This window comes from Heteronotia binoei, chromosome 17 (genome assembly GCF_032191835.1).
Source record: "Heteronotia binoei isolate CCM8104 ecotype False Entrance Well chromosome 17, APGP_CSIRO_Hbin_v1, whole genome shotgun sequence".
In the NCBI taxonomy this organism is placed as follows: domain Eukaryota; kingdom Metazoa; phylum Chordata; class Lepidosauria; order Squamata; family Gekkonidae; genus Heteronotia; species Heteronotia binoei.
Window position 1 is genome coordinate 43713388 of NC_083239.1, and position 26806 is coordinate 43740193.

The 26806-nt window shown below is 46.2% G+C and overlaps 1 protein-coding gene across 1 annotated transcript; it reads right to left on the bottom strand.

The window, feature by feature from the left end:
- Nucleotides 1-587: 587 nt before the first annotated feature.
- Nucleotides 588-26140, bottom strand: LOC132586379 (guanylate-binding protein 2-like). The gene is made up of 18 exons (XM_060258421.1): nt 25957-26140; nt 25760-25869; nt 23418-23530; nt 21071-21258; nt 19713-19928; nt 17727-17827; nt 16627-16716; nt 15808-15906; nt 13519-13747; nt 12399-12526; nt 12075-12184; nt 11530-11735; nt 10157-10390; nt 9449-9729; nt 7705-7917; nt 6763-6865; nt 4713-4906; nt 588-951 (listed from the first exon to the last, which is right to left on the bottom strand). Exons 1-18 carry the CDS (start codon nt 26129-26131, stop codon nt 826-828), a joined length of 2916 nt encoding a protein of 971 aa, XP_060114404.1. The 5' UTR covers nt 26132-26140; the 3' UTR covers nt 588-825.
- Nucleotides 26141-26806: the final 666 nt, after the last annotated feature.

The following is a 26806-nucleotide window of genomic DNA, read 5'->3' on the forward strand; positions in this document are numbered from 1 at the left end:
GGGCTCTGTGCTGCAGCTGTAACGTTTTTCTCGAAACTAGTTTTGATCCGGTCATTTCTCTACAGGCATTTCAAACTTGTATTGTAGAAGTTTTCATACGTTTTAAAGGACTCCTCCAAAAGCCACAAGGTGCAGTAATTTGCATGAGAACGGACAGAACTTGAAATTTTTACATAACATTGCTTGCCTCATCTTGTAATTTAAATTTGTATTGTTTTTGCAGTGTTGACATGATTTCCAAACAATTGTATACATTTAACTAAGCACTGGTATTCTGGCTGCCCTCTGATCAGAGACCCCCCCTCCCCCTGCAATTGAAACGCTTTCAGCAGGCAATATAGACGCTTGGCTACACAAAATGAGCAGAGCAAATCCACAAATGTAAAAGGAAAATAATTAAAGCGGAACAGTGGCAGGCAATTTGAAGACTCTAAAACTCTGGATCAAACTGAATGTAAAAACACCCTAAGAGAGAAATTGCTCTTGGGGTTGTAGTGGATAGCACAACGAAAATGTCAACCCGTGTGCTGCAGCAGTGAAAAAAGGCAAACTGTATGTTAGGGATTATTGAGAAAGGGATTGAAAATAAAATGACTTCATATTTTAATGCCTTCTTTGAAATACTGTGTACAGTTCTGTTACAATCTTACCACTGATATTTTAAATTTATTTATTTATAAAGCTGAAAATGCTGCTTTTTTCCCATCACACGAACACTCAGAATGACAAAACACTGATTAAATCCAGTCCAAAGGGGTTCTTCTTCATCCGCAACCTTGAGCTGAGGGGAAAAAAGAGTCCTCTGGGTCCTAGAGAGAACCCTTCTCAACAGATAATACATCCTTTCTTTTTCTTGCCTGAATTATTGATCCGATGATTCAGATTCGCAATCTCAGACTGAAGTCTTGCTGCTTCCTGATGGTTTTGTTGTTGCAGTAGATGCCGCTGCTCCTGTGGACAGGGGGCAGCAGAACAAAGTCAGTGTGTTGCGCTATCAGAATATGAACTTCAGAAACTGAATTTGGGCTAAGGACAAGATCTCTTATGTTTTATCCCACTCTCACCCCCCAACACACAAGAGGGTAGATTAAGTTCTTCATTTGATCCTTACAGGTAAAAAGGTAAAGGTAGTCCCCTGTGCAAGCATCAGTCGTTTCCGACTCTGGGGTGATGTTGCTTTCACGTTTTCACAGCAGACTTTTTTAATGGGATGGTTTGCCATTGCCTTCCCCAGTCATCTACACTTCCCCCTCAGCAAGCTGGGTACTCATTTTACCGACCTCGGAAGGATGGAAGGCTGAGTCAACCTCGAGCCGGCTACCTGAACCCAGCTTCCGACGGGATTGAACTCAGGTCATAAGCAGAGTTTAGGACTGCAGAACTGCAGCTTTAACACGCTGCGCCACGGGGCTCTTTTGATTACAACTACCCTGCAAAATAGGCCAGGTGAGACCAAACTTGCTGAGCAAAAGAGCCACACAGAATCAGATGTTTGAGAGCTGCAGGACATGAACAAATATTACACTCATGGTTTTATCTGTTTTTATCTGTTTTAAATGCTGATCCCTTTATATGTTTAAATACTGTAATTTTGTTGGATCTATCACTGGAAGCCGCCCTGAGCCACTTGTGGGAAGGGCGGGATATAAATCCCAAATAAATAAATAAATAAATAAAACTCATGTCTTTATTACGGTTCTTAATACTTTCTTTGCACAGAAAGAAAAAATATGTACACACTTTACAATACAACCATACTACAAGGAGACTTTTTAAAAAATAAAACAAAAGCTGGCAATAGCAATCCCCAGAAGACCAGCATAGGGAAAGGTTAGGAATTTTTTTTGAACCAGTGGGAGAAGAAAACACACATACCATACAAATCACTGACCCACCATTTGCATCGTTATGCATCTCTAACCAAAGTTAGTAAATATAGCTACTACAAGGGCTTTTTTTGTAGCAGGAACTCCTTTGCATATTAGGCCATGCCCCACCCCCCCACCCCTGGATGTAGCCAATCCTCCTGGAGTTTACAGTAGGCCCTGTACTAAGAGCTCTGTACGTTCTTGGAGGATTGGCTGCATCAGGGGTGTGTGGCCTAATGTGCAAAGGAGTTCCTGCTACAAAAAAAAAGAAGACCTGGCTACTGCAAGAGCTATGAAACTAAAGGGGAACCCTGTGACACCTCTTTAATTACGTCCATCCTTCCAGTGGCTCCCTTGGCTCTTATGTTCTCTTCCCCCCAGGGCTTTATTTGTAGCAGGAACTTCTTTGCATATGTGGTCACACCCCTCTTATGTAGCCAATCCTCCAAGAGCCTGCAGGGCTTAGTACAGGGCCTACTGTAAGCTCTTGGAAGACTGGCTACATCAGGGGTATGTGGCCTAATATGCAAAGGAGTTCCTACTACAAAAAAAGCCCTGCTTTCCCCACTCCAGATGACCTCTGTGGTGGAAGAGAAGAGCATGCAAGCCTGCCTATTTCCTCCTCCTTCCCTGCTTCACACACAGCAGAAATATTTGACTCACTCAGACAGCACTCAGAGGGTCTAGATGCTATACACGCTTATTTGCATTAAGTTCCTCCTTGACCCCTGGGAGCCACACAATATGCATGGAAGAGCTGCATATGGCTCCAGAGCTGCAGTTGGCCGCTCCTGGGCTAAGCCCAGAGATGGCGACTGGCCCAACGTCATACTGGGAGTGACACAGACAAGCAGGGATTCATACCTGGCTGTCCTGAGTCCAATACTCAAACCCAGCAGTCCCCAACTTTTTTGAGCCCGCAGGTGCCTTTGGAATTCTGGCACAGTGCGATGCGCCCAGCCACAAAATGGCTGCCACAGGAGACAGAGCCACCTACAAAATGGCTGCCACATCTTATTTGTAATCACACAGTGAAAACCCTTGTGCTGGGTGGCGGTTGCTTCTAAAAGAAGTAGAAAAACCCAACTGTATAGCCGACCAAATCTCCATTTTTTTTTCCTCCCAGTTACAAAATAGGGACAAAAGTTTGTAGACGATTTTCTCTTTGGCATCGTTCAGTCAGTTTGGTGTAGTGGTTAAGTGTGTGGACTTTTAGCTTGGAGAATAGGGTTTGAGTTCCCACTCCTCCACATGCAACTGCTGGAGTGACCTTGGATCAGTCAGAGCTCTGTCAGAGCTGTTCTCTCACGAGCAGTTCCCTCAGAGCTCTCTCACCCCCACCTACCTCACAGGGTGTCTGTTGTGGTAAGCGGAAGGAGATTGTAAGCCGCTCTGAGATCCTGAGTGAAGGGTTGGGTATAAATCCAATCTCCCCTTCAATGGCCCACAGGAAACTTTGCTGGGCACATCCACTTTCTAAAAGCACTTTGTGGGCACCAGGAAAGGTGTTAATGGGCACCATGCTGCACACAGCCCAGCACACTGGGGAACTCAGCTCTAACCACTCCGCAAACTGGCTCTCCAACCTCAATACATTCTTTGAGAGGTCTCCATTTCTCCACTGCGTTGCCCCTGTTATCACAACATTTTCCTCTGCATACCTTAATAATCATAACAAACACATGAGCTCCATCTAGCAAATGGCATCTGTCTGACTGAACGATGCCAATGAGAAAACTTCTACAGACTTTTGCCCACGTTTTGTAACCGAGAGGTGGGGGGGGGAACAATGATGCAAACTGGTTCTGAACATTCTAGTCCAGGGAAGGGTGTGCCCTTGGCAAAGGGTGGGTGATATCAGACGGCCTGTTTGGGGCGGGCCATGGGCTCCTGGGAAGCATCTGGAATGCTCACGCGTCCTGTTTGCGGCTCCCCAGGTGCTCTTCAGGCGCTTCCCAGCCTTCCAGACAGCGGGGAGCCGCCTCAGAGGCGTCCCAGTGAAAAGGCACCACTTTTGAAATGGTGCCTTTTTGAGGCGGGTGGCTCAGCCTCAAGGATGGGGTGAGTATGGGATCAGGACGGCAGCCAGATGTTACTGTGCAGAAGGTTTTTTTCGGTCGCCTTCTGAGGCGTCTCTGGGTCGGCCCAAAGTGCCGGTCTGTTAGCGGCCAGTAAGTCCCAAATGGAATCCCTGACTTCTCTGTTAACAGATCTCAAGTAGCTCCTGGCGAGAAAGACTTTTGCCTGTCTGGAATCCTGAAGAGCTGCTACCGGCCAGGGGGAAAGATAGGGAGACAGACAGAGCAATGGCGTGATTTGGTATGAAAAAAAGGAAAAGGAGGAAACTGGATTTATATCTTGCCCTTCACTCAGAGTGGCATCGGTCTCCTTTCCCTTCCCCTCCCCACAACAGACTCCTTGTGAGGTGGGCGGGGTTGAGAGAGCAAGAACTTGCTCTGAGAGAACTTGTGACTGAAGCAAGGTCCCGGCAGCAGCTTCATGTAAAGAAGTGGAGAATCAAACTTGGTTCTCCCAGATTAGAGTCTGTACTCTTAACTACTACACCAAACTGACTTTCTCAAAAAAAAAAAAAAAAGGACACAAAAGCCACTTATCCACTAGCTGTGTTTCCTGACCCTGTGAGGTAGGTGGGGCTGAGAGAGCGCTGAGGGAACTGCTCACAAGAAAACAGCTCTGACAGAGCTATGACTGACCCAAGGTCACTCCAGCAGGTGTATGTGGAGGAGTGGGGACTCAAACCCTGTTCTCCCAGGTAAAGTCCGCACACTCGACCACTACACCCTGGATAGAACATGTACATACAGAGGCTGGGGTGATCGTTACCTGGAGCTTGTGGTTCAGCACCCTCTCATATTCTATCAGTTGCCTCCTATGGTCCTCCTCCATCTTGGTCCTGAGCTGTGCTTCATGCGCTCTGTAACTCCGTTCGTTCTGTTCGGCCATCCGCTGAGTCTGTTCTTTCATCTGCCGTTGTAGCTCCGCTTCCCGCTCGGCGGCTGCAGCCCGCACCTTTTCCACTGCAGGAAGCAAAATAAAAAACAAAACGGTGAGAGTATATCCACTTTAACCTGGATGGTCTGTGCTAGCCCAATGTCTTCAGATCTTGGAAGCTAAGCAGGGTTGGCCCTGGTTGGTATTTGGATGGGAGACCACCCAGGGCTTCCATGAAGAGGAAAGAAGGCAATGTCAAATCACCTAGAATCATAGAGTTACAAGGGACCCCCAGGGTCATCTAGTCTAACCCCCTGCACAATGCAGGAAATTCACAAATTCCTCTCCCTAAGTTCACAGGATCAGTTTTTATTTATTTTAATTATTTAGTTCCATTTATATCCTGCCCTCCCTGCCGAAGCAGGCTCAGAGCGGCTTACATATTCATGCATATGCATGGGCATAACATATAATAAATAGGATAAAAGCCATAAAACAATTTAACAACCGTAAGACATAAACATTTGCATTTCTACATTTCGATGCTGTGATCTTACAATCAGATTTATGTTTTCTGTAAGTGAGTCTTAGATGGTCCTTTCCGCTGCTGCTATAGAGTAGCTTGCAAGAGGTGGGCCGGATGTTTCCTGAGGGCTGTAGTGGCCAGAAATCTAGTTTGCAAATGCCTGGTGGAAGAGTGCTGTCTTACAGGCCTTACAGCAGGGGTGGCCAATGGTAGCTCTCCAGATGTTTTTTGCCTACAACTCCCATCAGCCCCAGCCAGCATGGCTGCTGGCTGGGGCTGATGGGAGTTGTAGGCAAAAACATCTGGAGAGCTACCATTGGCCACCCCTGCCTTACAGCATTGCTGTCAGATGGCCATCTAGCCTCTGTTTAAAAACCTCCAAGGAAGGAGAGCCCACCACCATTACCTGGATCCAGTTTGGTGTAGTGGTTAAGTGTGCGGACTCTTAACCGGGAGAACCGGGTTGGACTCCCCACTCTTCCACTTGCACCTGCTGGAATGGCCTTGAGTCAGCCATAGCTATTGCAGGAGTTGTCCTTGAAAGGGCAGCTGCTGTGAGAGCCCTCTCAGCCCCACTCATCTCACAGGGTGTCTGTTCTGGGGGGAGAAGATATAGGAGATTGCAGAAGTCGTTTTGTAGAAAAATAGGTGGTGGAGCTCATCCAGGGATTGTTATGCAGCTCCACGTACTATTCAATGGGCAAGGTGGGAAGGAGATGGAGCCCTCAGAAAGGTTCAGGAGTTATGATTCTGTGAGCTGCTGCTGAATCCAAGGCCTGGGAGATTGTAAGCCACTCTGAGTCTCTGATTCAGAGAGAAGGGCGGGGTATAAATCTACAGTTTTCTTCTTCACCTCCCGAGCAAGCCTGTTCCACTGAGGAACTGTTCTGTCTGGAAGTTCTTCCCAATGTTGAGCTGGAAATTCTTCTGATTTAATTTCAACCCATTGGTTCTGGACCTACCTTCTAGGGCAACAGAAAACAATTTCACACCATCCTCTATATGACAGCCCTTCAAGCCTCCTCTCCAGGCTAACATGCCCAACTCCTTCAACTTTTCTTTATAGGACTTGGTCTCCAGACCCCTCACCATCTTCGTCGCCCAACTCTGGACCTGGTTCCAGCTTGTCTACATCCTTAAAATGTGGTGCCCAAAACTGAACGCAATACTCCAGGTGAGGTCTTACCAGAGCAGAGTAAAGCGATACCATCACTTTGCGTGATCTGGCTTGCCTTGGAGAAGTGATTTAAAGAGAGAAATGCCTTCTCCAAGCTGGCCAACAGGGCAGTGGGGGCTTTGACAGCCGCACAATGTGTGTGAAAGAACCACCTGTGGCTCCTGAGCCACAGTTTAGCCACCCCTGGACTAGACAAACACAACAGCCTGCCAAAGAAACAGGTTGACAGCCCCACAAACCTTCAAGCTCCCTCTGCCGGTCCGTGAGGTTCCGGTCCGCCTGCAGAATGGACTGGGCTGCTGTCTCCTTGGATTTCAGGAAGTCCTGCAGGGCCATCGTAGCCTTGAGTTAAACAGGGAGAGAGAAAGATGGTTCACTTGAGTTTGTGACTCTCTTCCAGCCAAGGGAAGCTTGGTAAATGAGTACCCATTCAATTCAATTACATAAGAGAAGCCATGTTGGATCAGGCCAATGGCCCATCCAGTCCAACACTCTGTGTCACACAGTGGCAAAAAATTTTATACATACACACACACTGTGGCTAATAGCCACTGATGGACCGCTGCTCCATATTTTTATCTAAACCCCTCTTGAAGGTGGCTATGCTTGTGGCCGCCACCACCTCCTGTGGCAGTGAATTCCACATGTTAATCACCCTTTGGGTGAAGAAGTACTTCCTTTTATCCGTTTTAACCTGGCTGCTCAGCAATTTCATCGAATGCCCACGAGTTCTTGTATTGTGAGAAAGGGAGAAAAGTACTTCTTTCTCTACTTTCTCCATCCCATGCATTATCTTGTAAACCTCTATCACGTCACCCCGCAGTCGACGTTTCTCCAAGCTAAAGAGTCCCAAGCGTTTCAACCTTTCTTCATAGGGAAAGTGTTCCAGCCCTTTAATCATTCTAGTTGCCCTTTTCTGGACTTTCTCCAATGCTATAATATCCTTTTTGAGGTGCGGCGACCAGAACTGCACACAGTACTCCAAATGAGACCGCACCATCGATTTATACAGGGGCATTATGATACTGGCTGATTTGTTTTCAATTCCCTTCCTAATAATTCCCAGCATGGCGTTGGCCTTTTTTATTGCAAACGCACACTGTCTTGACATTTTCAGACACTTTCAATTGTGCATGGTCTGCGCCCACAGTGCAGAACAACAGGAATACAGGCCTACGCACCATTAGTCCTTTGCAAGGGGCCTGATTATAAGCCTCCACTTTTTTCCTCTGGTCCTTCAGGAAACATTGGTAGCCGCCTGGTACAGCGTAGCTCCCATTACAGATTTTCTCCTCCAGATCCTGGAAGAGCTCCAAGAGAATGGCATGGCAGCGATCCAAGGACTCCTGCTCATTGAGGCTGCAGAGTTCCTCAAGCTTGGTCTGGATTTGGTTCTAGGGGCGGAAGGGAAGAAAGAACACATGGCGGACGCTCTCTGACGAAGAACAGCTGCTACGTGAACGACATCTAATAAATAAATACTGAAGCCATCAGAAACAAAATAACATCAACGGTATTAGCACCAGATTGTTTTTAAACGGTGATTTTAATGATGATGTATTTAATATTATAAATTGTTTTAGTATTGACTATATGGTTGTAAGCCGCCCTGAGCCTGCTTCGGTGGGGAGGGCGGGATATAAATTCAATAAACCTTAAACCTTACATCCAGCACCATGCCTTCTCTTTCTCACGTGGATTTCTACCTGCTAGGACAGAGGTGTCAAACATGCTGAATCAGGCCTCCCGAAGGGCTCCTATCAAGCCCCCGAGCAACTGGCTGTCATCTGCTTCCTTCTCCCTGTATCTTGCTTCCTTCTGCAACACAGCTCGCTTTGCCAGGCTTGCTCAATTGCACAGGAGCTACAGAACAAAGCCTCTATTTTCTCCATTGGCTGAGGCTCCTCCTGCTTCACCAGGCTCTCTCAATTGCACAGCAGAGCTACCGAGCCAAGCCTCTCCTTCTATTGGCTGAGACTCCTCCCCCTCCTGGTCCCCTGGGGAAGGAAGGAAAGAGCCAGAGCTTCCTTTGCCCAGTTCCCCGGATCATACAGGAATGATACAAAGAAACTACCATTAAGACCCACAAGTGCTAATGTATTAATTATGCTGGGAAGCTCTGAGAGAGGTTCAGGAGAGTGGACAAACAACATGCGGGCAGGAAAAACAGTTGGGCACATCTCCAGGCTTGACATGGCCCTGCCTGAAGGGGGGATGGAGGCTACCTGAGAGTAGGGACTATGGGATGCTAGGCCTGAGATTATGCCAACTCAGCTGGGCAGGGCAAATGTGCCAAAGAGGGAAGGAACCAGAACAGGCAGGCAGGGATGGCCATAATTATAGCCATGCCTGACTAGCAGCCATGCCTTCCGTTGCTTCCTCAGTACATGTGTGTGAAGGGGGGAAGAGCTAATCCCACAGGAAGCTGAGACAGAGGAGGGGGTGGGCCAAGCCAATGGGACCTGCTTCATATCAGCCAGGGACTCAGGAGAAGGAGAACTTGCCTCAGTTCTCCCTGTGCTTAGCTGGCCGGAAAGAAAAGCAGTGAGGAGAAAGAGCCTGGTGATCTGTGCTCCTTTCTCTCTCGAGACTGAGGCCTATCACGGCTTCAAACAGTGAAGTCCCAGCCTACCCTGACAACACCACAGAGGCTCACACTGAATACTGAAAGCCTGAAAACCAGGGCTTTTTTTGTAGCAGGAACTTGCATATTAGGCCACACCCCTTTTATATAGACAATCCTCCATGAGCTTCTAGGGCTCTTAGTACAGGGCCTACCATAAGCTCTTGGAGGATTGGCTACATAAGAGGGGGTGTGGCCTAATATGCAAAGGAGTTCCTGCTACCAAAAAACCCCTGCTGGAAGCCATCGCCTAGATGGAAAAGCTGTACACCTGATTCCCATTACGGCTATAAGCCCAGTACCTTCAGTTGCTCCTGGTGCCCTTGGCCCTCATCCTTGAAGGCACGATCCAGAAACACTTGGATGGCCTCTTTCTCACATTCCACGTGCACTGCCAGCAGCTCTTCGACCGTCTCAGTCGGCAGCTCCAACATAAGTTGCATCAGCTCCTCATAGCGTTTTATCCCGTCATACACAGCTGCTGAATTCTCAATCTGGGCCAAAGCCAGCACCGCGTTCTCTATGCACGGGATGGCCCCGCTGCGGATGGCGTCCACGTAGGTCACTGCGAGGTGCCCCAAAACTGCAAAGGGAAGGGGAGAATGTTTATCACAAGCTCCTCCAATCCCTACATCAGGTGGTTGTGGGTGCCCTAGCGCCAAAGTAGTTTTAGAAAAATAGGCAGGTCCAGGTGGGGCTTTTTGCCCAGCAGGACTTCTGATTGGCTGTGCAGATTTTTAAAAACACTGCTTTGGTAGCCACCATGGCACTGTGTGACTGAAGGTAAACTGGAGAGGCCATTTTGTGGCTGGCTCGGCCTCCTGCACCAGCCATTTTGTGGCTGGGCCCGCCATGCTGCCCCAGAATTCTAAAGGAGCCCACAGGCTCAACATAGCTGGAGACCCCTGCCCTACATCATCCATCCATCAGTGTCCTTATTCCAGCCCTAGTTTCCTGGTCTGTGATATTTCATGACTGATTTTGCCACACCCATTTCTGGTTCCACTTACGTGTCCCCGTCACTGTATGCCCCCCTGGGATCACTTTGGCCTCAGCCGTCTCAAAAATGTAGCTCCGGAACCGGTGTGCCTCTCCTATGAAGTCGGGGTTTAACTTCCTCTCAGGCAAATCCTCCAGCTGCACCAATTCTTGGCGTGTGGCCGGGCGGTCAAAGACAAAGCACTTGCGGCGGGGGAAATACTCACGGATGTACTTCTTGGCTAAGTCTAAGTTTTCAGGGCCACCTGTGAGAGAAACATGGATGCATTCAGACAAACCAACGGGCCTTATGAGGTGGTCTCTTCCATCCCCAGTTTCCTGTACTGGGACCACCCCAACGGTCCCTTCAGATCTCCTGAGCAGACACAGCCAAGACATTATCAGTGACTGAGGCAGAAAATTCAAAACTTCCACTCTATAAGGCACTGAAATTTCATTTAGAAAACCACACCATTATTAATTTAAACTGGCAGCCCTTTTACGATGTCCCAGAACCTGCCACTTGATGTTGGATGCTTCACCACACATTTTTAACAATTAATAACTTTAATTGTAATTTCAATTTCAGCAATTTAACAGTGTAACTTAATATATGTGATTACAATAAATGAAGTACAATGCAAATATTGAGTGACCTCCAAACCAAGGAGGATTAGAACAATATAAACTTCAAATAACTATAAACCACAAATAAGAAAACTACAAAATATTAATATATTTAACCTATATATTGTCCCTCAGCCTCAGCACACATAATGGTAGGGTCAGCCCTCAATTCTGCAGCCCAGACGCTTTTAAATTCCCTTTTCCACTGGGTGTACATTTGCTAGGAAACTTTATTTTTAATGGCCGTGGGTTGTATAATTATTTCATTATATATTACAAGGAAGAAGAGGAAAAAAGAAGAAGGAAAAAGAAGAAAGAAGAGAGGAGGAAGAAGCAAGAGGAAGGAAGAAGAGGAAGAACATATGAACATATGAAGCTGCCTTATACTGAATCAGACCCTTGGTCCATCAAAGTCAGTATTGTCTTCTCAGACTGGCAGCTGGGTCTCAAGCTGCCAGGGTCTCAAGCTGAGATTTTTCACACCTATTTGCCTGGACCCTTTTTTGGAGATGCCAGGGATTGAACCTGGGACCTTCTGCTTCCCAAACAGATGCTCTACCACTGAGCCACCGTCCCTCCCCAAATTCTGAAGGGAGGAAGGGGCAAATAAATGGAAAGAGAGAGGGGTGGAAATAAAGCAAATTTAAATGCATTCTCCAAGCCACCAACTGGAAGTGGGGGCTTCGAGAGCCACACAATATGTGAGAAAGAACTACATGTGGCTCCCAAGTCAAAATTTGGCCATTAAGGCTGTTCCCCCAACAGGTCCCCAAAGTACCTTCCCTCCTCCGCAAAGCGTTCTCCAAGTACTCATCCCCAGTGATGGGGTGTCCATCCAACTCCAGCTGCAGGGTGAAATCACGCACAGCCCAGATAAAAGTCGGGAAGAACCAGATGAAGTCATCAGGAATCTCGTCATCTTCCTCACAGCTCCGCCTGCCCGAGGCCTTAACCTTGATACGCTCTGTCAGTTCCGTTACGTAGCTGGAACTGGGCTAAGGAAATGAAGATGTGTTTCCCCCAGAACGGCCCAATAACTTTTCAACTGTCCCGCATCTCTAAGGAAAATTTAATGTCTTCCTTTCATTTCTACTAAGATTGGTTGTCTGTCATATCTACATTTCACCTCGTCTTATTCCACATTTTGAGTTTAGGAATCGCACACACAATTATTGTCAAACCAAAGTCCTGACAGGAATTATTGTCACACCAAGGTCCTGACAGGAAGAGCCTCCACATTTCATTAATTCCTGGTTTTGCTAGCAAAGCAGGAAAGCTAGCAGGGATTCAGATTCCTGAATTTTCCAAAAAAAAAAAGGATACTGCAGTTTCTCCAAAGCAAATTGGTCAATGGTGCCCATGCTGTTGTACACAAAGGTGCTGCTAAGCAGAATGGAGAGGGCAAACACCCACGAGTCATTCTCAATATTGCTCTGGAGGGAAAGGATGCAGATGCTTACCACAAAACATTGAGGCCATGACGAAGAAATGCACCTAATCTTCCACCATACATGGAATGGGGAATTCTGTTGTCACTGCCATGATCCTCTCCCAATCCCTTAAGGGTAGTCTGTAGGAGTGTGGTTTTCCTGCAATCGAAGCCTCCACAGTGCTTCTATTGTCACTATTTCCCTGATCCCGATTTACCTTCTCCACATCACCTAGTCCTTCTGTGTCCAATAGCACCAGGGTATGGTCAGGCTTTCTGGGGTGAGGACGACACCACATCCAGATGCCCTTGGTGTTTGCTTGTACTGTGGCACCCAGAGAAAATCCTGCAGGAGGGGGCACAGAAGACAAGGAAATGAAGTTCAGCCCCATGAGGAAGAGTAGTTCTACCGTTTCCCTGTTAATATATATTAGTAAACAAAACTTGCACTCAGCCAGAATAGATAACACACTTCTGGTTGCTCTCAGAAATCATCCCCAGTCCCACAAACCATAGTTTTACTGGGACATGGGATAAGACAACGGAATCCTCACAACATTCTGCCTTCAAAGAATTGTCCTACTCTGGAATGCTCACCTCTGTTCAGAGGCAAACTTCACACCCCAAGTTTTGACCAACAGATTTGGAAACAGCCCATTTTCATGGGGGGTTTTTTGTAGTCAGTACATTTTGAGATACAAGACATATCAAATTTCAGTTTTCTGGGAGGCCTGGAAGTACTTAAATGACTTGGGCCTACAATTCATTCTCCATTCTGAGGGAAATAATGTACACATGTCTCCTTTTCACACTGCTCTAAAAATCAGAATGCCTTGGACTATGGGTGTACCAAATTTTAACCTTCTGCCTGTCACTGAGGTACCTTGACCAGGGCTTTTTTTGAGCAGGAATGCACAGGAACACAGTTCTGGCTGGCTTGGTGTCAAGGGGTGTGGCCTAACATGCAAATTAGTTCTTGCTGAGTTTTTTTCTACAAAAAGCCCAATGTGAAACAATGGTGATATTGGGGGTGTCACCTAATATGCAAATGAGTTCCTGCTGGGCTATTTCTACAACAAAAGGCCTGACCTTAACCAGTTTGATAACTCTGTGACTGAGGCCCAAGTATTTCTACACAGAAAATAATCTGGTTAGATGTACACTCCAGCACAGAAGAGGGTTACCACACAGCCTTCAAAGACTCTAAAGTATAATGAACACAGGACTATCTGAACTATTTCTACAGTGAGGGCAATAAACATTCGTGAGAGAGGCAGTGCCAACAGAGTCAGAACCTCTTGCCAGTTAGCAGAGCACAAACATGTTCCACAGTCTCACCTCCTTTATCTTTTCCTGCCAGCTTGTTCATGAGGTAAGACTTGCCAGTGCGGTACAGCCCCACAATGGCCACCACTACCACCGGCTGATTGATTCTCTCCAGGAGCTGTAGGGCTTCCTGGTTGACCTGCAGTTTCTCACCCGGGTTGTTCTCTATCAAACACATTGGTTCCTCCATGTTGTTTGGATCAACCAAAGGGACAGCCCAGGAGGAGGACGGTGGAGGAATCTGTAGAGACAGAAGCAGTGTTTTGTAAGTAGGAGGGTTCCAGGTCGAAGCGTCATGGGCACTAGAATATCTGCAAGGTTCATACGGTCTCAAGATACCCAAAATCAGAGAGCAAGGGGGTCACAACCAAATGAAGAAAGATTACTTGAGTGAAGAGGCACAAAAACCAAACGGGCTGTCACTGGGATGGAAACAACCAGGAGTGGTGGGCAATGGTCCCTCTAAGCTGTGGAATCTTGTGAGCACAAATTCTACTTTGTGAGCTACTGGCATTAAAGTTGCAAGCTACTGCATAAATCAGTTTGTTCTAGGGGCATTCTTCCTGACTAAGACAAAAATGTGTGAGCTGGAGGCTAAAAATCTGTGAGCTAGCTCACACTAACTCAGCTCAGAGGAAACACTGGTGGTGTGGAGGGCCTTACTGGGTAAAGGTCAGCAGGAAGCACTGCCCATACTATCTTCCAGCTTGGTCTGCCATTCAGTGTTGAATGGTTCATCACAAGAAGTGCTTCCTTCTAAGCTGCAGAGCAAAAATTCCACTCTGTCTGCTACTGGCATTAAAGTTGTGAGCTACTGCATAAATTAGTTTGCTCTCGGGCCATATTTTCTGATCTAAGACAAAAAATGTGTGAGCTGCAGGCTAAAAAACTGTGAGCTAGCTCACACTAACTCTGCTTAAGAGGGAACACTGCTTCCCATGCTATCTTCCAGCTTGGCCAACCAGGCAAAACACTGAAGATCTCTGCCTTGACACAAGGTCTACCTTTACCACCATGAATGTCACTGTGGCTCAGTGGATGCTTTTGTTTGGAAAGAGCCTCTGGAGGTATTATTTGTGAATTTCCTGCATTGTGCAGGGGGTTGGATTAGATCAGGGGTGGCCAAACTTGCTTAATGCAAGAGCCACATAGAATAAATGTTGAATGTTTGAGAGCCATCAGATGTTTGAGTCACGACAGGAAGGAAGGAAGGAAGGAAGGAAGGAAGGAAGGAAGGAAGGAAGGAAGGAAGGAAGGGAGGGAGGGAGGAAGGAAGGGAGGGAGGGAGGGAGGGAGGAAGGAAGGGAGGAAGGAAGGGAGGAAGGAAGGAAGGAAGGAAGGAAGGAAGGAAGGAAGGAAGGAAGGAAGGAAGGAAGGAAGGAAGGAAGGAAGGAAGGAAGGAAGGAAGGAAGGAAGGAAGGAAGGAAGGAAGGAAGGAAGGAAGGAAGGAAGCAAAGCAACTTTATTTTTAAATGCATTCTCTAAGCCACCAGATGGCTTGGCTTGAAGAAATGATGTAAAGAGACAAATGCCCTCTCCAAGCTGGCTGATGCGGTGGTGGGGACTTTGAGAGCCTCATAATATGTGTGAAAGAGCCACAAGTGGCTCCCTAGCCACAGTTTGGCTACTCCCGGTCTAGATGACCCTGGAGGTCCCTTCCAACTCTTATGATTCTATGGCTTATGTGGTTCCTATCCAGACCTCAGACCTTGTTGGTCTTTAATGAGATTCTGTAGGGAAAGTTCCCTGCTGCAGCTCAGTCATATAGTGCATGCCTTCAGTTCATAAGACTCCAGGTTCGATTCCTGGCATCCCCATTGATTGGTTCTCAAGGACACCTTTAAGGTCAACAAAATTTTATTCTGGATAAGGTTTAAACTTTCATTGCGTGCACACTTCTTCAGATACCAAACGCGCATGCATGCAAAATTTTCTTCCCAGGATAAGATGTTGTTGGTCTTAAAGGCGCCACTGGACTCAAACTTTGTTCTGCTGATTCAGACCAACACGGCTGTCCACCTGAATCTAGGTCCTCAGGAATCTAGGAATCTAGTGAGGCTAGGAAGTTCAGCTCATAAGATTTATTTGTCTTGGTACAAAGTTAATGGGCAAAGGGTCACCTGCTCAATTCTTTTGGGGCAGTCTTGGGCAAGGTGCAAAAAATAAATGCAGCAATCCTAGAGAGCCATGGCTTAACTAAATCCTTCCCTCCCATATATGAATATCGTCAACTAGTGTAACTCCAATTCATAACAGGAGAGGGATTTCACTTGTAAATTCTTTCGGGCAGACATCACTTACTCTGGGTTCTTGTACTGGCAGCTGGGGGACGCTGGGAATCTCTTTACACTTCCAGGGAGGATCTATCTCAGGCTCATTAAAATCCTCGTAATTTTCCTGCTGGAAGAAAAAAAAATTGGTTTGGCTTTCCAATCCTATCTCCTGAAAGAGGAATTTCCTGTTCATTTCTAATGGAGACTGTGTTGGGGTTGGAGGAGGAGGAGGAGAAGTAGAAGAAGAAGAAGACTGCAGATTTATACCCTGCCCTTCTCTCTGAATCAGAGACTCAGAGCAGTTTACAATCTCCTATATCTTCTTCCCACCCCACAACAGACACCCTGTGAGGTGGGTGGGGCTGAGAGGGCTCTCACAGCAACTGCCCTTTCAAGGACAATCTCTGCCAGACCTATGGCTGACCCAAGGCCATTCCAGCAGCTGTAAGTGGAGGAGTGGGGAATCAAATCCGGTTCTCCCAGATAAGAGTCCACTCATTTAACCACTACACCAAACTGACTCTGGAGGTTCCTTCCAACTGTGTGGTTCTATGTAAGCCTTGTAAAAATATTTATTATTTCAAAAGGGCATTACATGCTTTCACCTGCACAGTGAATTCTAGCCTGGAAACACCGCCCTCTAGACGGAGGCGCTTCCCACACAAAGCCTGGGAAGAAGGGGGTGTTTTCCATGAGTGAGAAGAAAGGGGAAAAGAAGCTGAGGTGTTTTTCTCCTGAGGGTGTGGAGAATTTCCAAAGAAGCTCCTGAGGGAAAAAGTGCAGAGAAAGGAAGTTGGTGGAGGAGCGGCCATCTTCTGGAGTGAGCCTTGATCCTGATACCACTTACCCAAGGTTCTTCTGCCAGCAACTGGGGGGTCTTTGGGGCTGCCCAGGGAGGATCTATCACAGGGCCATTAAAACGCTCATAATTTTCATGCTGGGAAAAAAAAAAAGATGTTTGGCTTCCCAAATCCTATCTTCCCCAAAAGGCATTTCCTGGTGTTTCTAACTGAAGCTGTGATTATACATGTGAGCCTAGTAAAAAATATTTATTACTAAAAAGTGTGTTACATGTTTTCACCTGCATAGTGGGCCCTATCCTGGAAACACTGCCCTCTAGATGGAGACGCTTCTGACAGAGAACATGGGAAGAAGGAGATGAATGTCAAGAGAGAGAAGTAGGGAGAGGAAAGACTGAGATGTTCACTTCCTGAGAGTGTGGAAAATTTCTAAAAAAGTGACACTCCTGAGAAGAGAAGGGCAGTTGCCAGAGGGGCAGCCATCTTCTGGAGTGAGCCTTCAATCCTGACAAAGTTTGGCTTCTTGACTGAGGAAAAGTAGTTATAGACTTTCTCCTCTTTTTGCCCCAAATTTGAGACTATTCATTACATTACAAGACTAACATGGCTATCCATTTGGACTTACAATCACAGAGGATTTCCTATGTGAGCTTCCCAAACAGTCTAGAAGAAGTGTTGCAATATATAATAGGGAAGGGGTCACACCTCAATTGTAGAGCATCTGCTTGGCAAGCAGAAGGTCCCAGGTCCAATCCTTGGCATCTCCAGCTAAGAGAACCAAGTAGCAGGTGATGTGAGAGACCACAGCATAAGGCCGTGTAGAGCCACAGCCAGTCAGTGTAGACAACATTGACCTCAATGGACCATAGCTCAGATCAGGGATGGAATTCTAGCAGGAGCTCCTTTGCATATTAGGCTACACCCCCCTGATGAAGCCAATCCTCCAACAGTTTAAGCTTAAGCTCTTGGAGGATTGGCTACATCGGGGGGGGGGGGGTGGCCTAATATGCAAAGGAGCTCTTGCTAGAATTCCACCCCTGGCTCTGATTCAGTAGAACACAGCTTCATGTGTTCAGTGCTGGACCTCTTGACCCAGTAAATATCTCTGGCATGGCCACAGCCAGACCCAAACCCTTCCTAGTCCTACCCAAGAGAATGTCGCTTCTTGGCCATCGCAGCTCTTGTTCAGAAGGATTGGTCCATCCAAAGACAACACGTCCACGAATCGTTCCAGTGCAGCACACCAATCTGAAAAACACAGCACATCACCATCGCACGCCGTGCAAGTACCAGCAGATCTCTGGAAATTCCCTGTAACATTCCAATTCTAACCCACTGCTCCAATGCAGGGTTGCCAAACGATCAGGAAAAACAAGAGTCCGGCCTGCTGTTCTGCCTTTAACGCTGCTAGCTGAGGGAATTTGTAGCAGCGTTCCATAATGAATCATAAATACAACCCAGTAAGGCAGCAGAAGTGATACACAATGAAGAGTAACAATTGAATTTCAGCACTACTTACCTACTGCATTTATTATTTGATAAGACGGTCCCTGGAAGAAGGGCTATTTGGCCTGAAACAATTTTTGGACCGGTTCTCCAGTCATTGGACTTCTCATAAATGAACTTCATTACATTTGGACATCAGTCACAGAAAGTACAGTAGGAGCGGCGCACATTGTGAATGGATCTTTTCCTGTATGATTTCTTGTCTATTACACTGGAATTCAGTACTGGTTGGATTCGTTAGTAAGCACTTATATTTGTTAAATTGTTAAATTTCAATTATTGTGCTTTCGCGGAGAGGGGTTCTGCCTAACAGCAGCTTAATCTAAAGAAATCAATTGGGGAGGGACGGTGGCTCAGTGGTAGAGCATCTGCTTGGGAAGCAGAAGGTCCCAGGTTCAATCCCCGGCATCTCCAAAAAAGGGTCCAGGCAAATAGGTGTGAAAAGCCTCAGCTTGAGACCCTGGAGAGCCGCTGCCAGTCTGAGAAGACAATACTGACTTTGATGGACCAAAGGTCTGATTCAGTATAAGGCAGCTTCATATGATGATACTCTGCAGGCATGGAAATAAGGTGTATCGCCCACAAATGCCTGAACGCCAACTCGTTGTTACACAGAAGCAGGATAAAGATGTATGCGCTCTTTTGAGAAAACCCCTGGAGAATACAATCCCAGCATGCACACAAGAAGCTGCCTTATATTGATTCAGACCACTGGTCCATCAAGGTCTGTACAGCCTACTAAGACTGGCAGTGACTCTCCAGGGCAGGGGCATCAGACATGTGGCCCAAGGGCCAGATCAGGCCCCCAGAGTGCTCCTATCAAGCCCATGAGCAGCTCACTGTCATCTTATTCCTGTTCTCTCTTGTTTCTTTCTGCATGACCGCTTGCTTTGCCAGGCTTCCTCAATCACACAGGAGCTACAGAGCAAAGCCTCTATTTTCTCCATTGGCTGACCAGCACATGAAGCAGTTTATGTACAAAAGCTTGCAATGCCCAGCCATTTCATGTTTTCCCCTGGGTCTTAGGCTCAAAGCATTGACGATGAGATTTCTGTAATGAATGTCAATAAATCAAAAGTAGGCTTGCAACTTAACAGACACACACCTGAACAACATCTGAACAGCCTACTCAAGATTGCTACACAGCACAGATATTGTCTTTAGATTTTGATGCAATAATTCAGAGCAAGAGGTGTCAGTTATTAGAAACTGATTGATTGATTCAATTTTTAGCCCACCCTTCCTGCAAAGCTCTTAAATAAACAAAATATTGCAAGAGTGTTACTTTTAGATATGTTTTAAGTTTTTTAAAAAAATCTTCAATTTTAATTTAAATCGTAAAACAAGAGTCACGTGGCAGGACCAATCCACATTTTCGGATTTGGATTCGGAAGAGGAATCATCATCAGCTTGGGATCTCAGTTATCTACTGCTTGATCCGTTTTAAGTGGAGATGCTGGAAACTGAACCTGGGACCTCCTTCATTCAAGGCAGAGGCTCTTCCACTGAGCCACAGTCCCTCCCCCATGGCCAAGGCAGTAAAAATTACTCTTCACCTAGGGCAGCAACGTGGCTCCAGCCAGTCTTAGACAAGAGGGAAAATATCTGGCACAAAAAGTATCCTCACCCTTCCCACTGCAAAATTTACTTCCAAGGGAGTTCTTGGGCCTGTGGTACAGGATATAATCTTTTAACGACCAAAGCTGAGCCTGGAAGATGGGATTCAGGAAGTCGGACGAGACAGCCTCTCTGTCCTTTCCGTCCACATGTGGGGAGCAGAAGCAAAATGCTTTCTGAGAGGGGAACAGGGCCTGGATATAGTTGGTCGGTGTGTTCTCCAAGGCTGAAATTGAAAACACATAAGTAAAGAAACATGCCACCAGATGTTCGAAAAGATAACCTGATGATTTATGCCAGGAATGGCCAAACTGTGGCTCGGGAGCCACATGTGGCTTTCACCCATATTGTGTGGCTCTTGAAGCCCTCACTGCCCCACTGGCTAGCTTGGAGAAGACATTTGTCTCTTTAAATCATTTCTCCAAGCCAAGCCAGATTTTAACTTTATGTGTGGAGAACAGCCAGGCGATCTTACAACTGTCTGGCACCCAGAAGTTCTTTCTTTAAAGTTAAAATGTCTTTCTTTCCATCTCTCTCCCTCCCCTCATCTATTTGCCTTCCTTTCTTCCTCCAATATCTGACATTCACGTTTTATGGCTCTCAAACATCTGACGTTTATTCTATGTGGCTCTTACATCAAGCAAGTTTGACCACCCGATTTATGCCAACAATCTCCCTTTCTGCCTTCTTTCCCCTTTCCAAACCCAGCCCATTCTCAGCACCTTCACTGAACTCTATTTCCCAGGATTCTTTGGAGAAACCCACTGCTAAACTAGTTTTTAAAAACTGATCTGGCTTTTTCCCACATTCTCATTTTCCTCGCTGTTCCTGTTTCTTGGGGAGGGAGGGGGGAGTGTTTCTGTTCTGCACCGGTTTTGTACCCTCTAGTGGTCAATTCAATACTACACAGGTTAATGTCCAGCATATCTTCCAGCAAATTTAAACTGCAGGTTTTTCTGCTGGACATAAACCAGTGTAATATTGAATTGACCACTGGAGACAACAAAACATGTGCAGAACAGAAAAATCTCCCCAAATGGAAAATGAGATTGCTGAAAAGCCTTTTCCTGTCATTTTGCAGTACTGAGTGTGGTGATGCTCTGATTTCAGTGGGATTTGCTTTCCAAGAAACAGCAGGGGTGGAATTCTAACAGGAGCTCCTTTGCATATTAGGCCACACACCCTTGCTGCAGCCAATCCTCCGACAGCTTACAAATAAAAGAGCCCTGTAAGCTCATGGAGGATTGGCTACATCAGGGGGGTGTGGCATAATATGCAAAGGAGCTTCTTCTAGAATTCCACCCCTGAGTAACAGGATCCCAACCTGCCTTCGATAGGCAAGGAGGCGGCTAAGATACAGAAGCGCACCTGCCGGAGAGGGGAGGAGGGCATCCAAGTTGTAATCCATGGCTTGTAGCACCTCTTCCCAAAAGGAGTCAGATACCACGTCACGAAGGCACCACACAAAGTCAGGCAGCATGCTACTAAGCAGGAAGCTGTTCTCCTGAGGACAGTGCTCCAGGACTTGTACTTTGTCTGGAAGCATCTTCACATATCTGCGGGGAGGAGGCTGGCTGAGGAAAAGAGAACTTCTGGAAGGCCAGGAGTGGATCTTAAGAGCACGATTTTGGAGTGAACAAAGAGAACTGCAATCCAATTACCCAACCCATATCCAATTAGATATGCCATTTGTTTTCAGAAATTCTGGTGCCAAAGGCCTCTGAGCATGTGCAGAGGATATTTTCAAGGAGATTTTAACAAGTGCTTATGTGTACATATCTTTGATCGAATGCAAACACTTCCTCTTCCCTTTGAACCATGCCATGTATTTTTTGTTTTTGCTAAAAGACCATCCCTCAAAATGAAAAGCAACTGAAAACACAAAGGGTCCCTGGCTGTACATCCTCCTGTTCAGAGCATAAGAGAAGCCATATGGATCAAGCCAATGGCCCATCCAGTCCAACACTCTGTGCCACACAGTGGCCAAAAAAACCAGGTGCCATCAGAAGGTCCACTAGAAGACCTCCCAGTGTTGCCCCCCCCCCCCAAGCACCAAGAAAACAGAGCATCACTGCCCCAGAGAGAGAGTTCCATCTATACCCTGTGGCTGAGAGCCACTGATGGATATCATTTTTCCAATGATAGCATTGGAAAAAGTCCAGAAAAGGGCAACTAGAATGATTAAAGGTTTAGAACACCTTCCCTATGAAGAAAGGTTAAAACGCTTGGGGCTCTTTAGCTTGGAGAAACGTCAACTGCGGGGTGACATGATAGAGGTTTACAAGATTATGCATGGGATGGAGAAAGTAGAGAAAGAAGTACTTTTCTCCCTTTCTCACAATTCAAGAACTCATTGACATTCAATTAAATTGCTGAGCAATCGGGTTAGAACGGATAAAAGGAAGTACTTCTTCACCCAAAGGGTGATCAACATGTGAAATTCACTGCCACAGGAGGTGGTGACAGCTACAAGCATAGCCAGCTTCAAGAGGGGATTGGATAAATATGTGGAGCAGAGGTCCATCAGTGGCTATTAGCCACAGCATTTTTATTGGAACTGACTGGGGCAGTGATGCTCTGTATTCTTGGTGCTTTGGGGGGGGGGGACAAAGTGGAAGAGCTTCTAGCCCCACTTGTGAACCTCCTTATGGTACTTGGGGCTTTTTTTGGCCACTGTGTGACACAAAGTGTTGGACTGGATGGGCCATTGGCCTGATCCAACGTGGCTTCTCTTAAGTTCTTATGGACCTCTGCTCCATATGTTCATCCAATCCCCTCTTGAAGCTGTCTATGCTGGCAGCCACCACCACCTCCTGTGGCAGTGAATTCCATGTGTTAATCACTCTTTGGGTGAAGAAAGAATTCATTTTATCAGTTATGGCAACTAGACAAGAGAACAAGATTCTGCTCAGGTGGCAATCCAGGAAATGAAAGGGCAGTCTGAGCTTAAAGATGCAGAAATCCAAGGCAGTTTGAGGGTTCCCACAAATGACAAAGGAAGATGCCTGTCGTTAATATTGTAGAATATTCAGTCTATGCCAGGGGTGGCTCTTTCACACATCTTGTGCGGCTCTCAAAGCCCCTATGACTCCATTGACCAGCTTAGAAAAGGCACTTGTCTCTTTAAATCACTTCTCCATGTCAAGCTTGGAGAATGCATTTAAGGTTAAAGTTGCTTTCTTTCCACTTCTCTCTCCCCATCTATTAACTTTCCTTCCTTCCTTCCTGCTCTCAAACATCTGTTGTTCATGTCTTGCGGCTCTCAAACATCTGGCATTCATATCTTGTGGCTCTCAAACATCTTACGTTTATTCTGTGTGACTCTTACATTAAGAAAGTTTGGCCACCCCTGGTCTACGCTGTGATCCAATACAATCCAATAGGAAGAAGATGATGATGATTTTGGATTTATATCCCGCCCTATACTCTGAATATCAGAGTCTCAGTGCGGTCACAATCTCCTCTGCCTTCCCCCCCCACACACACACAACAAACACCCTGTGAGGTAGGTGGGGCTGAGAGTGCTTTTATAGCAGCTGCCCTTTCAAGGACAGCTTCTATGAAAGCTATGGCTGACCCAAGGCCATCTCAGCAGGTGCAAGTGGAGGAGTGGGAAATCAAACCCGGTTCTCCCAGATAAGAGTCCGCGCACTTATCCACTACACCAAACCACACACTTATCCACTACACCACACTGGCTTAAAAGGAAGGATACATCAGTTTATCAAGCTCTTTTTGGAGATCCCAAGCACCTCTGGTGTTATATATAAAGATATTGCACAGCAGTACTTCCAAAAGGAACAGTTTGAAGGAGACGGACGTTTCATCCTGTAGGGATACCAGAAGAAACATCAGGAACCAGATATGACAGCAGGAACTGGAAGTCAAGCAAGGCACCCCAGATGTGTGTCCTTATTCCCGAGAAATGTTTGAGCCCTCTTTTCTACTTCTGCATAATCAAGGTAGCTTAACATTAAAACAAACACACACATTAAAAAGAAACAGGAAAATACCTACAATGTAATAAAGCAAAAAAAAAATTAAGAATATTGCAGAGCTGCCCACTTTTCAACTGGCTACTGTAGTTGGGCCTTAAACGGCCGCTGGATCTGCAGGAAATGTTTACACATCTGAGCTGTGAAAAAGGCTCTGAGCTGCTGATTTCTGCACCTCAAACTGCTCTCGAAGGCACAACAGGGTTGCCACTAAATTTTTATTTTTAATTTTATTTTTAATTTCCCTGACTTTGCCTGACCAACACTTGTCAGTCTCCCTGACCGCCATTCAAATAAATTGTATGAATGATTTTAATATGTATTTTGTTTTTAATTTTTTATGTGGCTTAATTTGTTGTTATTAGCCGCCCTGAGTCCATCAGGGGAGGGCAGGATATAAATTTGATTAAATAAATAAATAAATAAATAAAATATAACCACAAGTTAAAAAATGAAATGGTCGCGTTGCATTAATACAAGGCTTAATGGAATGTTCCACTCTACAACTACCGAAGTCTCAACTGCAAAAATATTTGTCAAAGTAAGATATTTCTTATCAGTTTCTTTCAACATTAACTGCAGCAACATTTACACCAAAAATTACACCAAGATACAAAGTTCAATTCAAGTAAACTCTGAATGCTAACAAGTAGGAACTTTCCCAAAGCCCTACCTGGTCCACCTACTTTCTAAAAATCACTTGGTGGACACTAGAAAAGGTGTTGGTGGACATCATAGCTTATATGGCATGTACAAAGACAAGATCCAGGGGTGGAATTCTAGCAGGACCTCCTTTGCAGATTAGGCCACACACCCCTGATGTAGTCTGTCAAGTCTCTGTAAAACCTTGGTCAAGCCTGTACTTAACTTTGGTTCAAGCAAAGAGCCTTCTGGGTAAAGCCTATCTGTATTCCAATGCTGCTAGCTCAACCTCTCCCTACCCCCCCCCCTTTCCTTTGTTATGTAGTCTTGCTTTGAAATGGGAATATGTGAAGACATTATCTGTGCCTTCTCAGGCTGGGCATCAGGGGAGGTTGGAGCCAAAGACACTCACGGCCAGAGTCAGCCTGAGAACGAAATTGTAACATCAATGTCTGAATGTGCCCTGCATAGTGCCCCTCCCTTAAGAATCCCTTTGAAGTGTACCTTATATGATGGCATTGTACTGTATGATCTTTAGTCTTTCAATTTGAACCTATCCAAGTACATCCTTATCAATAAACTAGCTACTTTGTTCCAACAACGACTCGTTATTGAATTTGGAGACTTGACATAGTCAATCCTCCAAGAGCTTTCAAAAAAGAGCCTCGTAAGCTCTTGGAGGATTGGCTACATCAGGGCTACATCAGAGAGCCAGTTTGGTGTAGTAGTTAAGTGTGTGGACTCTTATCTGGGTTTGATTCTTCACTCCTCCACTTGCACCTGCTAGCATGGCCTTGGGCCAGCCATAGCTCTGGCAGAGGTTGTCCTTGAAAGGGCAGCTGCTGTGAGAGCCCTCTCCAGCCCCACCCACCTCACAGGGTGTCTGTTGTGGGGAAGAAGGTAAAGGAGATTGTGAGCCGCTCTGAGACTCTTCGGAGTGGAGGGCGGGATATAAATCCAATATCTTCTTCTTCTATCTTCTTCTAATCTGCAAAGGAGCTCCTGCTAGAATTCTACCCTCTATTGATTACTTTAGAGAACTGAAGCCTCCAGGTACAAATACTATATATCTGGGGAGGCCAACGGTAGCTCTCCAGAAGTTTTTTGCCTACAACTTCCCTCAGCCCCAGCCAGCATGGCCAATGGCTGGGGCTGATGGGAGTTGTAGGCAAAAAACATCTGGAGAGCTACTGTTGGCCACCCCTGTTATATATCTTTCTAAATACCGGAAGCTTGCCACAGGAGATAGCCACCATGCCTTGCTTGGTGGCCACTGACTGATCCAGTTGAAAACTGGACTAGATTGTGAGTTCTTATGGTCTCCAAGGTAGCCATCAAAAGATACTGAAATGCTATTTGACTTTACGTTTCCATTTTCAAACACTGTAATGGCCTACCCAAAAACTCGGAAGAATCCTACCTCCTCCATTTGCTCCGGAAGACCTTCCGTATCCAGCCACACCAGGGTTTTATCCGGTTTTGTAGGGTGGGGTGAACAACATAGCCATATTCCTGGAGAGCGGGGGAAGTCTGGAGGAAAAGAGGATGAAGAGGATGAAGGGGTGCGGCACTACAAGACCCTGGAGAAGGACGCACGGAAGACACTGGTTCGCTCACCTTCGCCTTGCTCCGCCAGCTGGTCCATGAGGAAGGATTTCCCTGTCCCCTTGGGCCCAAAGATGGACACCACCTGAAGGGGGCCATCCAGAGCCTTCAGGAAGGACAAGGCGGCTCGGTTCACCCGCAGTGTGCCGGAAACAGCAGATGGCTCCACAAGGCATATCGATTCCATCGTCCTGACAAAAAAAAGGAGCACGTTTTACGATGGTGCTATCTTATTGATTATTACCATCGTTTTCTTTTTGGCCTGATAATTGCTTTATTCTGTAAAATGTGCCCTCCTGCCTGTGCTGCATCTTATTTTGTTCTACTGTTCTTTGGTTTGCTAATTTTATTGTATTGTTTTAATTTTAAATTGTAGGTTTTTATTGTTGTTCTGTTTATGTTGCGATCTGCCCTGAGCCCGTTTATGGGAAAGGGCAGAATATAAGCCTACTAAGGAAAGGAAAGGACCCCCTGTGCAAGCAACCAGTCGTTTCCGACTTTGGGATGACGTTGCTCTCACAACGTTTTCACAGCAGACTTTTTACGGGGTGGTTTGCCATTGCCTTCCCCAGTCATTTACGCTTTCCTCCCAGCAAGCTGGGTACTCATTTTACCAACCTCGGAAGGATGGAAGGCTGAGTCAACCTCAAGCTGGCTACCTGAAAACCCAGCTTCTGCCGGGGATCGAACTCAGGTTGTGAGCAGAGCTTAGGGCTGCAGTACTGCAGCTTTAACACTCTGCACCACGGGGCCGTGCAATGAAAAAGGTGAGCTATAAATAACAAATTAAGAGTGTCAGAACCAGTGCTCCCTCTAAGTGTGAGCTAGCTCACAGTTTTTTAGCCTCCATCTCACACATTTT